Source organism: Sus scrofa, chromosome 2, assembly GCF_054392235.1.
Source record: "Sus scrofa isolate SSC_HxYL_T2T_F1_AM1 chromosome 2, Sscrofa_HxYL_maternal_Yorkshire_Landrace_v2.0, whole genome shotgun sequence".
Classification (NCBI taxonomy): domain Eukaryota; kingdom Metazoa; phylum Chordata; class Mammalia; order Artiodactyla; family Suidae; genus Sus; species Sus scrofa.
The window spans coordinates 9,144,754-9,159,652 of record NC_139384.1 but is presented as its reverse complement, the minus strand read 5'-3'; the positions used below and the strand labels follow the sequence as shown (position 1 = coordinate 9,159,652).

The 14,899-nt window shown below is 50.8% G+C and overlaps 1 protein-coding gene across 8 annotated transcripts; it reads right to left on the bottom strand.

The window, feature by feature from the left end:
* Positions 1–1,048: 1,048 nt before the first annotated feature.
* TUT1 (terminal uridylyl transferase 1, U6 snRNA-specific) lies at positions 1,049–14,399 on the bottom strand. 8 transcript variants are annotated; one of them, XR_014836881.1, is made up of 10 exons: positions 14,257–14,399; positions 13,100–13,340; positions 11,007–11,197; positions 6,688–7,003; positions 6,396–6,496; positions 4,205–4,674; positions 3,297–3,406; positions 3,026–3,077; positions 2,623–2,715; positions 1,049–2,234 (listed from the first exon to the last, which is right to left on the bottom strand). XR_014836881.1 is itself a non-coding variant. In XM_085010860.1 (10 exons), the coding sequence occupies exons 3-10, from the start codon at positions 11,142–11,144 to the stop codon at positions 1,090–1,092; spliced, it is 2,484 nt and encodes an 827-aa protein (XP_084866986.1). In that variant the 5' UTR covers positions 11,145–11,197; positions 13,100–13,340; positions 14,257–14,399; the 3' UTR covers positions 1,049–1,089. The 8 variants fall into 8 exon arrangements, 4 of the variants coding, with proteins under 4 accessions (XP_084866986.1, XP_084866987.1, XP_005660853.3 ...); XR_014836882.1 differs by having other exon boundaries at positions 13,100–13,239; XM_085010860.1 differs by having other exon boundaries at positions 3,026–3,136.
* Between the last annotated feature and the right edge of the window lie 500 nt (positions 14,400–14,899).

Here is a 14,899-nt window from a genome sequence, read left to right as displayed (position 1 = left end):
GATGGCGCCAGATCCCTAACATCGTGATTGTGTGACATTCACAGGAGCGGAAACAACTGCGTGGAGGTCTCGGGGTGCCACGTTCTTTCTAAAGAAGTTATACATCTAACCGGAAGCCAAGTCTGAAACCCTCTGTAAAAGTGAGGGGTTTGGGGGATATTTTTTCCCATTAAACTACTTTGAAGCTCAGGGATGCTATTACTGCAAGGAGGGCACCAGTCCTCGGACTGTGACAGGGGAGGGGCTGAGGGAGAACACAGCCACATCCCCTCTACCTCCTGTCACCCCGGAGGGGCTGACAATTCATTTGGTATGTGGCTCTCTACCCATGCTCAGATCTGAAAATCCTTCACCCAATTTAAGAACAGGATGCGCATTCCCTGGTGGCCTAGCATTGGTTAAGGATCCAGCATTGTGACTCCTGTGGCATGTGTTGGATTCTATCCCTGGCTCAGGACCTTCCACATGCCCAGGGCTCAGCCAAAAAAAAAAAAAATGAACTGGAGTTCCCATCGTGGCTCAGCAGACACCAGTCTGACTCGTATCCATGAGGACGCCTGTTTGATCCCTGTCCTTGCTCAGTGGGTTGATCTGGCGTTGCTGTGGCTGTGGTGTAGGCCGGCAGCTGTAGCTCCGATGAGACCCCTAGCCTGGGACCCTCCATATGCCACAAGTGCGGCCCTAAGCAGACAAAAAAAAAAAAGAAGTAGATGAATTCTTCTGAAAAGTGAGAGAATGGATGGAGAACTCTGAACCAGTTATTTCAAACCCTGGCACCATTCATAAATCTGGGCAGCAAGGTAACACTTTCTTCCGGGCACTGCTCAAGCCACCCACCCAATACTCCATCTTTCAAGAACTCTACTGAGTGGGCTCAAGGTGCCAGACACATACTCATCCTGGGCACACCCTCTAAGTTGTGATAAGTGGTATGAAGGAAACAGGTTGAGAGACCTACGAGTCTAGGGTGGCAGGAGAAGGTACCTCTGAGAGGTAAAGTTTGGGTGGAAGGAGTATTGGCGGGAGGAAATTACAGAAGACCGTAGCATTTATTAAACTAGCAGCTTTATTGCCCTTCAGGCCCCCTCTTCACTTGAGGAGATGTCTAAGTGCTTGAGGGAGGAAAACCTGTAAGAAATGATGGAGATCAGGGAACAGGCCGTGAGGATCCTGGAGCGGGGTCACAGTGAGAGTCTGGTGGGCCTCTGAGGCCGAGGCCACGAAGGTCAGGAGCGGCTCAGCCTCTGGCCTCTGTTCAGTACCGCTCGGTCCTCTCAGCTCCCGGGTTACCCGAGCCTCAGTGGCCAGCCATTCTGCTCCTGTGCCAGCACCAGCTCCACCTCCTTCCTTGGTTTGCTGCTGCAAGCGTCTTCGGGCACGCCGCCTCCCCTGCCACACTCGGTGCCACAAGGCACAGCGCCAGCTCACTGAGGAGGGCGCCACCTCCTTCCCTGCCTCGCCCTGAGACCCTTCTCCAGCTGCCTCCGGTCCTTTGGGCCCCTGCTCTGCCGGCGCCACCGTCTGCACCTCTTCCCCAGGGGCCAGATGCTTTCCGGTCGTCCGGGGAAGCTCCGCCGGCTGCCCTGGGCTCCGCATGGCCCAGTCCTGCACCGACTCTCCAACCTCTACGACCATTTCTTCTACCCCGTCTTCACTGTGATCCCCCGCACAGCCCTGCTGCTCCTCCTGCCCCGCTGCACAGCTTTTTCTCTGCCCATCTACTTTCAGTCTTTTGCTTGTCCCTCCCTGGGGAGACTCCCCCGTTTCACCTCCCTCTGACCGCAGCCTCTTGGTTCCCTGTTCTATATGGCACCCCAATGCCTCCCTTAACACCTGGACCAGGGCGGCAGTGAGCTGGGTGAAGGGAGCGGGGGGTAAAGGGATGGGTGTTGCAGACAGCAGGGAGCTAGGCGAGCTGGGCTGCACAAGGGGGAGCAGCCCCCAGTCCCGACCCCGGGAGGAACGGCGCTGGTACTGGAGGCTCCGGCAATAATTGGCTGCCGCTCGGCAGCAGTTCTGTAGCCGCCCAGCCACCCGGCTGGTCACATTGGCTGCCACATTGTGACTCAAGTCAAAGGGGTCCTGGAGATTCATGGGACCGAGGCGCAGACCCTCCCAGAGATTAGAGGGCAGGCCCCCTGCCACAGGCAGTGCCTGACCCTCCCGCAGGGACAGCAGTGAGCCACGAAGATCCCAGCAAGAGACGCAGGAGAAGAACTGGGCCAGCAGGGAACCTGGAGGAGGAGGAGGAAGACCAGGGAAAAGGGTCACTTAGAGGCCAGAACGGAGATCAGCCCGGCACCAGAACCACCCCTGGAGTGGACTTACTTTTTCCCTCCCAAGGGGTTCCTCTGATTCCTATAAACAGGAGGTCAAACCTCCCTCCCCGTGCTAGCAGTGTAACCTTGGACAGCCACTTAATTACTCCAAGGCATGGCTTCATCATCTGTAAAGTGGCGCCACCTCCTTCCCTGCCTCGCCCTGAGACCCTTCTCCAGCTGCCTCCGGTCCTTTGGGAGGAGTGAGCTACCCCACAAGGTTGCTGGGAGAACCAGGCCCAGCACACAGTAACCGTGCCACCAACATCATTTCCTAGTCCTCTCCCAGGCGCCCCAAACTCACTCAGGGGCTCCTTATTGGTGCTGGGCTCCAGTCTCGAGGCGTCCCTGGGGAAACTACAGTCCCAGCCATCAACTTCCACCTGTTCACCCTCACCTATGAACGTAAAAAAGGTGAGGGTCAGCCTGGAGGCCGCAAGATTGAGGGGGAGGAGGGTGGAGACGGGGGTGAAAGCAGAGAGCTCAAGCCCAGGGAAGCTTCGTGTGTCTCGGTGAGATGAAGAGAGGAGCTCCCTTGTGGTGCAGTGGATTAGGATCTGGCATTGTCTCTGCTGGGGCTCAGGTTTGATCCCTGGCCCATGAACTTCCACATGCCACAGGCATGGCGCCCCCCCCCCAAAAAAAGAGAGAGAGCGGGAGATGAAGCTAAAGAGACAGAGCGGGTGGAGGAGGCGGGGCTGCTGTACCTGCTTTCTGGGTGAGCTGGGAAACAGTGGGCAACACTGGAGGGTCCCTGGTCTGAAGGAAATAGATCACGAGCAAGGTCAGGGCATAGTTACTGAGAAGTGGGCCACTCCCTGGGTGAACAATAATTCCGGTTAGATTAGAGGTGTTTCTGATCCCCTTCTTGGCAGTTTTCTCCATCCCGATTCCCACACCTCTGGCTCCCCTCTCTCCCTGAATCCCTGCCTTTGCCTTGCCCCCAACACAGCCCCAAGCCTCCTGATTCATGCTCACCTGACAGCCCTCGGCCCTGAGCCCAGCAGCGCACAGTATACACGAGGGGCCGCACTCGCCCATCCAGCTCCGAGCAGAGACTCAAGAAGCGGGAGTTGTGCAGAGCCAGCCTGGGACAGAGGGGAGACGGGGGGTTAGAGCTCAGAAGCCTGTCACCCCCAGCTCCCATTCCAGACTTGGGTAACGGGGCAGCTGGAAGAAGGCCAAAAGAGGGTTCCCAGTCCAGAGAGAGTGTGTACAAAAGAACATGAAAAGTGTCTGGGAGGAGTTCCCGTCGTGGTGCAGTGGTTAACAAATCCGACTAGGAACCATGAGGTTGCGGGTTCGATCCCTGGCCTCGCTCAGCAGGTTAAGGATCCGGCGTTGCCGTGAGCTGTGGTGTGGGTCACAGACGCGGCTCGGATCCCATGTTGCTGTGGCTCTGGCGTAGGCTGGCGGCTGCAGCTCCAATTCGACCCCTAGCCTGGGAACCTCCATATGCTGCAAGAGCGGCCCAAGAAAATGGCAAAAAGACAAAAAAAAAAAAGTGTCTGGGAAATACTACATCCTACAAACGTCTTGGACATTCACAGAGCGTGTTATTTCAAGACTGATCAGAGCCTTTACTATGCAAGGAACAACGACGGGATGGGAGGGAGAAAGGGAGGAAGGAGAGCAGGGGAGAGGGCGGGAAGGAAGAAGCCTGTTTGTGTTTAACTTAGCATTTCCTAAACTAACTCAACCATGGGACTCTTAAAGTATCCCAAGAAACACACTTTCCAAACCTTGATATAAAAGCCAGACATGAGATGAGCATCAGAGAGACGGGACCAAACAAGGACAAGCTCAAGGCTCAGCAGGTGCAGGGCGCCCTCCGCACCCACCCAAGTGCCCAGCTGGCCTCCCCCCTGCCCCCTAAACAAAGGTACCGGTTACTGAGGGAGACGTCACCGTGGAGACCTGAAGGCCGATGGCAGAACTTGACCACGGGGCGCCGGGCAGAGGGCACAGTTTGGACTCGGTACACTCCAGGGACACAGCCCCGAAGAATGGATCCCACCAGATCCAGCATGGCTCCCCCTTCCGCTTTCTCCCCCTTCAGGGCCTGTGCCAGCTCCACGGCCTTCCCCAGGTCCCCCTCTCCCCGGTCCTCCTGCAGCGGTGAGGCTGGAGGCAGGGACTGGGGAGAGGCAAGGGTCTCAGAGGCCAAGGCAGAGTCCGGAGTCCGGGGTGCCAGGGAGGAGGAAGGGATGTCAAAGTCCAGGGCTTCTGAGTCTTGGGGGGAAGCTGGAGGCTGTGAGTCTAGAGGAGAGGCTGGGGTGCAGGCCAGGGCTTGAGGATCCACTGGGGATGCAAGAGCCGAGTCCAAGGATGGAGATTCTGGAGCCTTTGGCGCTGGCTGTGGATAGAAATGAGCTGAGTGACTGCCTCTCCCTAACCAGGGAACATTCCAACCCTAAGCTGTATCTATTACTGCTTATTATATGCCAGGCCCTACCCTAAAGGCTTTCAAAATATTAACTCATTTAATCCTCCCAACCCTTTTTTAAAATTAAGCTTTTTTTTTTTGCTTTTTAGGGACATACTTGCAGCATATGGAAGTGCCCAGGCTAGGGGTCCAATTGGAGCTGCAGCCACAGCAACAGCAACACTGGATCCAAGCAACGTCTGCGACCTACAGACCTACACCACAGTTTTCGGAAACTCCAGATCCTTAACCCACTGAACAAGGCCAGGGATCGAACCCACATCCTCATATTACTAGTTGGGCTCATTTCATCTGAGCCACAAAGGGAACTCCTAAACTAACCTTTTTTTTTTTTTTTTTTTGTCTTTTGTCTCTTTGTCTGTTGTTGTTGTTGTTGCTGTTGTTGCTATTTCTTGGGCCGCTCCCACGGCATATGGAGGTTCCCAGGCTAGGGGTTGAATTGGAGCTGTAGCCACTGGCGTACGCCACAGCCACAGCAACGCGGGATCCGAGCCGCGTCTGCGACCTACACCACAGCTCACGGCAACGCCAGATCGTTAACCCACTGAGCAAGGGCAGGGACCGAACCCGCAACCTCATGGTTCCTAGTCGGATTCGTTAACCACTGCGCCACGACGGGAACTCCTAAACTAACCTTTTAATGCTATAAAATAAACAGTCTACATCCTACGAAAATGTTACTGTCAGAGTTCCCGCTGTGGCGCAATGGGTTCGATGGCATCTTAGGAGCACTGGGATACGGATTTGATCCCTGGCCCAGCACAGGGGGTTAAGGATCCACCGTTGCCACAGCTGTTGCTTAGGTTGAAATTGCAGCTCGGATCTGATCCCTGGCCTGAGAACTCCAAATGCCACAGGGCAGCCAAAAGTAAAAAAATTTTAAAGTGAAAAAACTTAAAATGAAAAAATGCTACTGTCATGAAAAACAGAAAAAGGAGGAAGAACTGTTCTAGATTAAATAAGACAAAAAAGACAACAGTCCATTATCAGGGCAGCTAGACAAAACTGAAGTATGGACTGCAGTTTAAAGTCTTATAGGAGTCCCCACCACGGTGCAGTGGAAACAAATCCGACTAGGAACCATGAGGCTGAAGGTTCGATCCCTGGCCTCGCTCAGTGGGTTAAGGATCCGGCATTGCCGTGAGCTGTGGTGTGGCTAACATTGCTGTGGCTGTGGTGTAGGCCGGCAGCTACAGCTCCAAGTCAACCCCTAGCCTGGGAACCTCTGTATGCCATGGGTGCAGCCCTAAAAAGACAAAATAATAATAATAATAACCCTTTCCTACACCTAAGGCAGAATCTGTACATGTTAGAAAATACAAATAAGCAAAAACATAACCCCTTATTGTATGTCCTTTTATATACACCCCCCCTCCTCCCCACAAGATATCACGCATGCCATTTTGCAATCTGGCTTTTTCCTGTAACAAATGCCATCTATGCCATGCTAATCCATTCTATCCTATCCCAGACCCACCCCCACTCACATTTCCCCAGTTATGATAACCCTCTCAGGCAGGCCCTATATCCTCCTTTTCCAGATGAAGATCGAGACAGGGGAGGTAAAGTGCTTGCCCAGAGTCCACGACCATCCCCACTGACTCTTCACACCTGCCTCCACAGGCACGTACCTGGGGCTCTTCCAAGTCCCCCAGATCCAGGAAGAGGTCAAGATCACAGCCATGGACGTCAAAGCTGTTTACAGAAGAGCCAAAAGGATGGACCACACAGCCTGGGTGCCGAGCAGAGAATAAAGGTCAAGAGCCACTGCAGGGAGTAGGCGGTGGCAGAAGATAATGGGGCACGAAGATGGGAAAGCCAGCACGTGAGCACCGCCGGCCGCTGGCCGAGGGAGGACTGGGGATGCAGGCCTCGGGGAGGAAGGACCGGGAGGGCTCCGACACGCTGAGGAAGGCCGCTCACCAGGGAAGAACTCTGTGAAGACCTCCTGCATCAGGGCCACCACAAGGCTCCGAAGCTGCCGCTCAGCCTCGGACAGCTCCCTCAGCCCCACGAGCTTCACCATTTGTGCCCCCACGTCTGGGGCCTCGGCTAGTGCTCTGGCCAGCTGGTGGCTGTCCGGGGCGGCTCCTTTAGGGGACCTGGAGGCTGGGCTCTGGAACTCTTTCTGCTCTCGTGGCCGGACCCGCAGGCGCTGTCCTCTCAGGCTGTGCTGGGGCTGTGACAGGACAGCTTCCCGGGCATCTATGTCCCCCATCTCCACGATGGCAAACACTCCCTGTCAAACCACAACAGAGACAGAGATGATGGCTTTGGAACCAAGTCGCCAAACGCATGATCAGACAGTGGGTGAGAATCTTTAAAATGGGGACCACCATATAAACTGGGAATAACTGTTTGCTGTTTCCATAACATCAGGGGACAGAGTTAGAAAAACAACTATCTCCCTCCTTCTAATTCCATATATTTTATTCCGACCCACGTCTGCCTCTGAAATCCTGGTCTTACCTATTTCATCAAACCCCACTCTTCCCACGGACATTTCAGTGCTTATACTATGACTCACCCCCTTACTTTTCCTGCTTTAATTAGACTCTTTTGAGAGGCCACATAATGATCACTGTTAGGCATAAACATAAACACACAAACCCCATCTTTGATGAAGTTACCGTTTAGGAATGTGACAGCAATATTGCTATAATTTGATTGAGTGTAATGATATTAATTGGTTTTCCTTTTTTTTGTCTCTTTTTTGTCTTTTCTAGGGACCCACCCACAGCATATGGAGGTTCCCAGGCTAGGGGTCGAATCAGAGCTGTAGCCACCAGACTACACCAGAGCCATAGCAACGCAGGATCCAAGCCGCATCTGCGACCTACACCGCAGCTCACGGCAATGCCGGATCCTTTAACCCACTAAGCGAGGCCAGGGATCGAACCTTCAGCTTCATAGTTCCTAGTCAGATTCGTTTCCGCTGCACCATGGTGGGAACTCCTATAAGACATTAAACTGTGGTCTATACTTCAGTTTTGTCTAGCTACTCTGATAATGGACTGTTGTCTTTTTTGTCTTATTTAATCTAGAACAGTTCTTCCACCTTTTTCTGTTTTTCATGACAGTAACATTTTTTAATTTTAAGTTTTTTCAGTTTTTTTTTGGGGGGGGGTTCTTTTTGCCATTTCTTGGGCCACTCCCACGGCATATGGAGGTTCCCAGGCTAGGGGTCGAATCAGAGCTGTAGCCACCAGCCTACACCAGAGCCACAGCAACACGGGATCCAAGCCGAGTCTGCAACCTATGCCACAGCTCACGGCAATGCCGGATCCTTAACCCACTGAGCAAGGCCAGGGATTGAACCCACAACCTCATGGTTCCTAGTCGGATTCGTTAACCACTGCACCACGACAGGAACTCCAGTTTTTTCACTTTAAAATTTTTTTCTTTTTTTGGCTGCCCTGTGGCATTTGGAGTTCTCAGGCCAGGGATCAGATCGGAGCTGCAATTTCAACCTAAGCCACATCTGCAGCAATGGTGGATCCTTAACCCACTGTGCTGGGTCAGGGATCGAACGCACAACCTCATGGTTCCTAGTCGGATTCATTAACCACTGAGCCACGAAAGGAACTCCACATTTTTTTTTAAGGTAAAATGATAGGAGTTCCTGCTGTGGTGCAGTGAGTTAAAGATCTGGCATTGTCACTGCAGCAGCTCAGGTCACTGCTATGACACAGGTTCATTCCGTGGCCCAGGAACTGCCACATGTTGTGAGGTGGCCAGGAAAAAAAAAAAAATCTGTTGTGTTTCTATATGCTAATAATGAGCCAGTAGAAAGAGAAATTAAGAAACTATCCCATTTACAATCACAACAAAAAGAATAAAATACTTAGGAATAAGTTTAACCAAAGAGGTAAGAGACCTACACACTGAAAACTATAAGACACTGTTCGAAGAGACTGAAGAAGACAAAGAGTAGAAAGACATTCTATGCTCATGGATTGGAAGAATTAACACTCCTGGTTTTGGGGGGTTTTTTTTGTCTTTTGTCTTTTTTTAGGGCCCACTGAGCAAGGCCAGGGATGGAACCCACGTCCTCATGGATGCTAGTCAGGTTCACTAACCACTGAGTCACGGAGGGAACTCCCAGGAGAATTAACACTCTTAACAAAACTACAATGAGGGAATTCTCTGGTAGCCTCGCAGTTAAGGACTCGCTGCTGTCACAGCTGTGGCTCAGGTTCAATCCCTGGCCCAGGAACTTCTGCATGCAGCAGGCAAGGCTCCTCCCAAAAAACCTACACTCAGATATTACCTAATGCCTATCAGAACGGCTATTATCAAAAAGGCAAAAAAGAGGTGTTGGTAAGGATGTGGAGAAAAGGGAACCCCCATGCGCTATTGAGAATACAAAATGGCAGAGCCACTATGGAAAACAGTATGGAGAGTCCACAAAAAATTAAAAATAAAACTCCCATTCAATCCAGCAACTCCACTCCTGGGTATTGATCTAAAGAAAACAAGGAGATCCCTTCGTGGCGCAGTGGTTAACGAATCCAACTAGGAACCATGAGGTTGTGGGTTCGCTCCCGGGCCTTGCTCAGTGGGTTTAAGGATCCGGCGTTGCCGTGAGCTGTGGTGTAGGTTGCAGACGCGGCTCGGACCCCACGTTGCTGTGGCTCTGGCGTAGGCCAGTGGCTACAGCTCCGATTCGACCCCTAGCCTGGGAACCTCCATATGCCGCAGGAGCGGACCAAAGAAATAGCAAAAAGACAAAAAAAAAAAAAAAAAAAGAAAGAAAGAAAAATTTTGGGTGGTGCCCATGCTATAGAATATACAGAAATAGAAATATAATGTTGTACACATAGTACCATATAATGTTATAAACCAATGTTAACCTCAATAAAAACGATTATTATATTTTTTGGCCCCACCCACAGCATGTGGAAATTCCCAGGCCAGGGATCAAAACCACACCACAGCAGTGACCTGAGCCATGCCAGTGACAATGCCGGATCTTTAACATGCTATGCCTCCACGGAACTCCCATTTTTTATTATTATTATTATTACTATTATTTTCTTTTTGCCTTTTCTAGGGCCGCTCCCGCAGCATGTGGAGGTTCCCAGGCTAGGGGTCGAATCAGAGCTGTAGCCGCCCGCCTACACCAGAGCCACAGCAACACGGGATCCAAGCTGCATCTGCAATGTACACCACAGCTCATAGCAACACCAGATCCTTGACCTGCTGAGCGAGGCCAGGGATTGAACCAGCAACCTCATGGTTCCTAGTCGGATTCGTCTCCACTGTGCCACGATGGGAACGCCTATATTTTTACTTCTTTTTAGGGCTGCATCTTTGGGATAAGGAAGTTCCCAAGGTAGGGGTCAAAAACACTGCAGCTGTAGCAAATCGGGATCCAAGCCAAATCCACGACCTACGCCGCAGCTTGTGGCAACATCAGATCCTTAACCCACTGAGCAAGGCCAGAGATGGAACCCACATCTTCATGGACACTAGTCAGGTTCTTTACCCACTGAACCACAAGGGGATTTTATGCTTTGTAAATCATCTCAGCTGAAAATAAAAGGGGGGTAAAAAAAGGGAAAAGGGGGTGCCTCTTGTATCCTCACTTCTACCTATACCAAACAGCACAAAGAACCTGCTCTGGCCAATCTTCTGACTGAGGAAGCACACAGCTCATCTGACTGCAGTGCAGCACCAAGTTTGCAGCCAAAGCCCCAGCTAGAAATCAGGTGTCTCTCTTTGCCTGGCCTTGTCTGTGTGTACTTATTTCTCCCAAGAACTGCACAGAAGGCGCCAGGGAGGACAGGATTAGCAGATTCAAAAGCCTGTGTTCCAGCCATTTCTGTCCTCTCAATGCCAGTGTCCCCAGATTGAGACACCACTTACTGTGGGCTCATTATAAACCATGCAATTCATGTAAGCTATTTCCAAGCCTCATAAGACTCCTAAAACAGGAGCACCCGTAGTGGCACAGCAGAAACAATCCAACTAGGAACCAAGAGGTTGCCGGTTCCATTCCTGGTCTCGCTCAGTGGGCTAAGGATCCGGTGTTGCCATGAGCTGTGGTGTAGGTCGCAGACACGGCACAGATCTGGCATTGCTGTGGCTGTGGTATAGGATCACGGCTTCAGCTCCGATTAGACCCCTAGCCTGGGAACCTCTGTATGCTGCTGATGCGGCCCTAGGAAAAGACAAAAAAAAAAAAAAAAAATACAAAAAACACCTGACTTATGCTTTACCCTCAGAGCCATTTGCTCTACCTTATCCTTGTCCATGACAACACTGGCCACAGGTCCAAATGCCTGGAAGTATTCAGAGAGCTGGGTAGAATCCACATCCCGGGAAAAGCCACTGACAAACACACTTCGAAGTCCCTGGGCCTTCCGGGCAGCTCGCATTTCTACCAGGTGCCTGTGCTTCCGGCCTCCCAGGTGGGCATCTAGGCTGGGTCCTGTAAAGACAAGCATGAGACAAAAATATCTGAATGGCTCCCGACTTTGTTCTCTACACACTTAGGTCCTACTGCTTCTTCCAAGCCACAGAAAGTATGGCCTTTGAACAACAATGTCCTGGCTCCTTTCAGCTTCCTCGCTCTCTCTCTCTTTAATGGTCACATCTGCAGCATATGGAAGTTCCTGGGCTATGGGTTGAATCAGAGGTGCAGCTGCTGGCCTACACCACAGCCACAGCAACACCAGATCCAAGCCACGGTCCACATGCTGCAGTTTGCAGCAATGCCTGATCCTTAACCCACTGAGTGAGACCAGAAATTGAACTCACATCCTCATGGATACTAGTCAGGTTCTTAACCTGCTGAGCCACAATGGGAACTCTGCAGCTTCCTCTCTTGTCCATTTGTATATGGAGTGCATTCTAAGTGGTTCCCAGGAGAACAGCTGTACACTAAAGTATTTCCTGGGAGGGGGGAGGATAAATTAGGAAGATGGGAATAACATATACACACCACTGTATATAAAACAGATAAATGGAGTTCCCGTCGTGGCGCAGTGGTTAATGAATCCGACTAGGAACCATGAGATTGCGGGTTCGGTCCCTGGCCTTGCTCAGTGGGTTAAGGATCCGGCGTTGCCGTGAGCTGTGGTGTGGGTCGCAGATGCAGCTCAGATCCCACGTTGCTTGTGGCTCTGGCGTAGGCCGGCGGCTGCAGCTCTGATTAGACCCCTAGCCTGGGAACCTCCATATACCGCGGGAGAGGCTCATGAAAAGGCAAAAAGGCAAAAAAAAAAAAAAAAAAAAAAAATCCAGATAATTAACAAGGACCTACTATATAGCACAGAGAAACCTAATCAATAATAGGTTTAACCTATATGGCAAAAAAAAGGGTATATGTATATGTATAACTGACTTTGCTATACATCTCAAACTAATACAACATTATAAGTCAAGTATACTCCAATAAAATTTCCTAAAACAGGAGTTCCCATCGTGGCGCAGTGGTTAACAAATCCGACTAGAAACCATGAGGTTGCCGGTTCGGTTCCTGCCCTTGCTCAGTGGGTTAACGATCTGGCGTTGCCATGAGCTGTGGTGTAGGTTGCAGACTTGGCTCGGATCCCGTGTTGCTGCGGCTCCGGCATAGGCTGGCAGCTACAGCTCCGATTAGACCCCTAGCCTGGGAAACTCCATATGCTGCAGGAGCGGCCCAAGAAATGGCAAAAAGAAAAAAAAAAAAAAATTCCTAAAACAGAAAAAGAAACTTTAGCTATTAAAAAAAGCAAATTTTTCTTTCTTTCTTTTTTTTTTTTTTTTGCCTTTTAGGGCTGCACCCACTGCATATGGAAGTTCCCAGGCTAGGGGCTGAATCAGAGCTACAGTTGCCGGACTATACTACAGCCACAGCAACACCAGATCCTAGCCACATCTGCGACCTACACCGCAGCTCATGGCAACACAGGATCACTGAGTGAGGCCAGGGATCGAATCCACATCCTCACGGATACTAGCCGGATTCGTTTCTGCTGTGCCACAACAGGAACTCCCTAAAAAAAGCAAATTATTAAAGTATTTTTTAAACCATCTATAAGTGATAGGTAGAGCAACACCTGCACATTGTAAAGAAATTAACAGGTAGGGGGAAAAAGAGGAGTTCCTGCTGTGGCTCAGGACGTTAAGGATCAGACAGTTGTGGCATAGGTCTCAGATGCAATCCAAATTCCATCCCTGGCCTAGGAACTTCCAGATACTTGCAGGAGCAGCCAAAAAGAAATTGGAAATTAACAGGTAACTTACCCAGATCATATTTAGAAGAACTAAATAAATCAGAACTCTAGACTATTTCTTTTCGGTTTTTTTTGTTTTTTGTTTTTTTTTTTTTTGCTTTTTAGGGCCGCACCTGCGTCATATGGGTTTCCAGGCTCGGGGGTCACATCAGAACTGTAGCTGCTGGCCTATGCCACAGCCACAGCCACACAGGATCCCAGCCGTATCTTCGACCTCCATCACAGGTCATGCCAATGCCAAATCCTTCACCCACTGAGCAAGGGCAGAGATCAAACCTGCGTCCTCATGGATGCTAGTCAGATTCATTAACCAGAGCCATAGGAACTTCCCAGACTATTTCTCATTTATCATTTCTGGGTATAGTATAGAGATTACAAGAGCAGGATCAGAAGCCACACTACCCAAAATTGAATCCCACCTCTGAGATCTTGGGCAAGTTGCTTAACCTTGCTGTGCGTACTCCTCAGATATAAAATGGAGATAAAAGTACCTATCACATAGATATTATTCATATGTAGCACTTGGCCAAGAGTCTGGTACATGGTGAATGGGGGAAAACTTAGCTGCTATTTTTACTTTTATTACATTTGGAATTAGCTGCTTGATGTCAGCGATGTATATTTGAAATTCAGGAAGACTATCCTGGATTTCTGACTTGCCCTCCTGGGCAGTGGTAGCGCCATTCACAAAGAAAAAGATGAATGGAAGCTCACGTTTAGGGGAGATTATGATTCCACCTCACAAGTGGAATCTGAGACTTCATTGAGCCCCTTGCGCTGTCATAAAAAGCACCTTGTCTCCTTTTCCAAACCCACGTTCCATTCATACCAGGCTACTGCACCCATCTCTGCCTTTGGAAAACTCCCTCACTTAATTACTGCCATGTCTGTGAGCCCGCAGCCTTCCAAACACATCTATAGAGCACTGAAATTGTCTCCATCTCTAGAGAGTGAGCTCCTTCATCTCTATGTCCCCTTTTCCCGCCCTAGAGCACAGCGGAGCACCTGGCACAAAGGGGGTGTCCAATAAATGACAGTTAAAGAATGAACAAAATAACGAAATTTCCGTCGTGGAGATTTCGCATACAGGGAAGTTGAGGGGTCAGGTAGTGGGACCCTTCTCCACTCTGTAACCCCTTGACTGCGGCGTGAAAACCGAGGTGAGATCCTACCAATCAATTTGGCAAAAATCATGACCTATAACCCTAACTTTCGCCAGGACCCAGAGACTGAAGTCCACGACCACCCCCCCTTACTAGCCACCGCTTACGGTTGGCTGTAACGACGTGGCAGAGGCGGCAGCGGAAACCCCCACGAGGCAGCGGTTCGACATCAGAATCCACCGCAGCCATCGCCACTCTCTGGAACTAACAAAATGCAGCCACTTCGGTCACGACCGGAACTCACTCCTACAAATTGCAACGCGCTCGGAAGCGACTTCCGCCCGTCCGATAGGAAGTGACGTAGCCCCGGCCAATCCCGTGGCACACTCCTCCGAAACCCGAGCGCTTTCCACTCAGGTTCCGTTTCCAGCCTGAGTTAAGTTTCGGCCCGCTTTAGGGAAATCGTCTACGATGCGTAACTGCACGCGGTAAGCCGATTGGTGTGCTCTGAGCTGATCAGGCGTTGATTGGCCCAAAGATCCTGAATACTCAGAAAGCAGCCGCAAAGGTTGGCGCAGTTTCTTGCGGGGTCCGATCCTTGACAGCCGGCAGTTTCCTTGCTGTGTGGTGGTGGGCAGGCTGTACCCTCCCTTCGAGAGGCAGTAGAGACCACGAGACTGTATCCGCAACCCCCTATTTACCTGGTGAATAAAGGCGGATCCTTCATCTCCAGGATACCCTGGCTGTCCCTAAGCTCTCAACCTCCTCGGGCTGTTACTCTTTTCCTCTGCTGTCGGTCTTCTCCCAGAA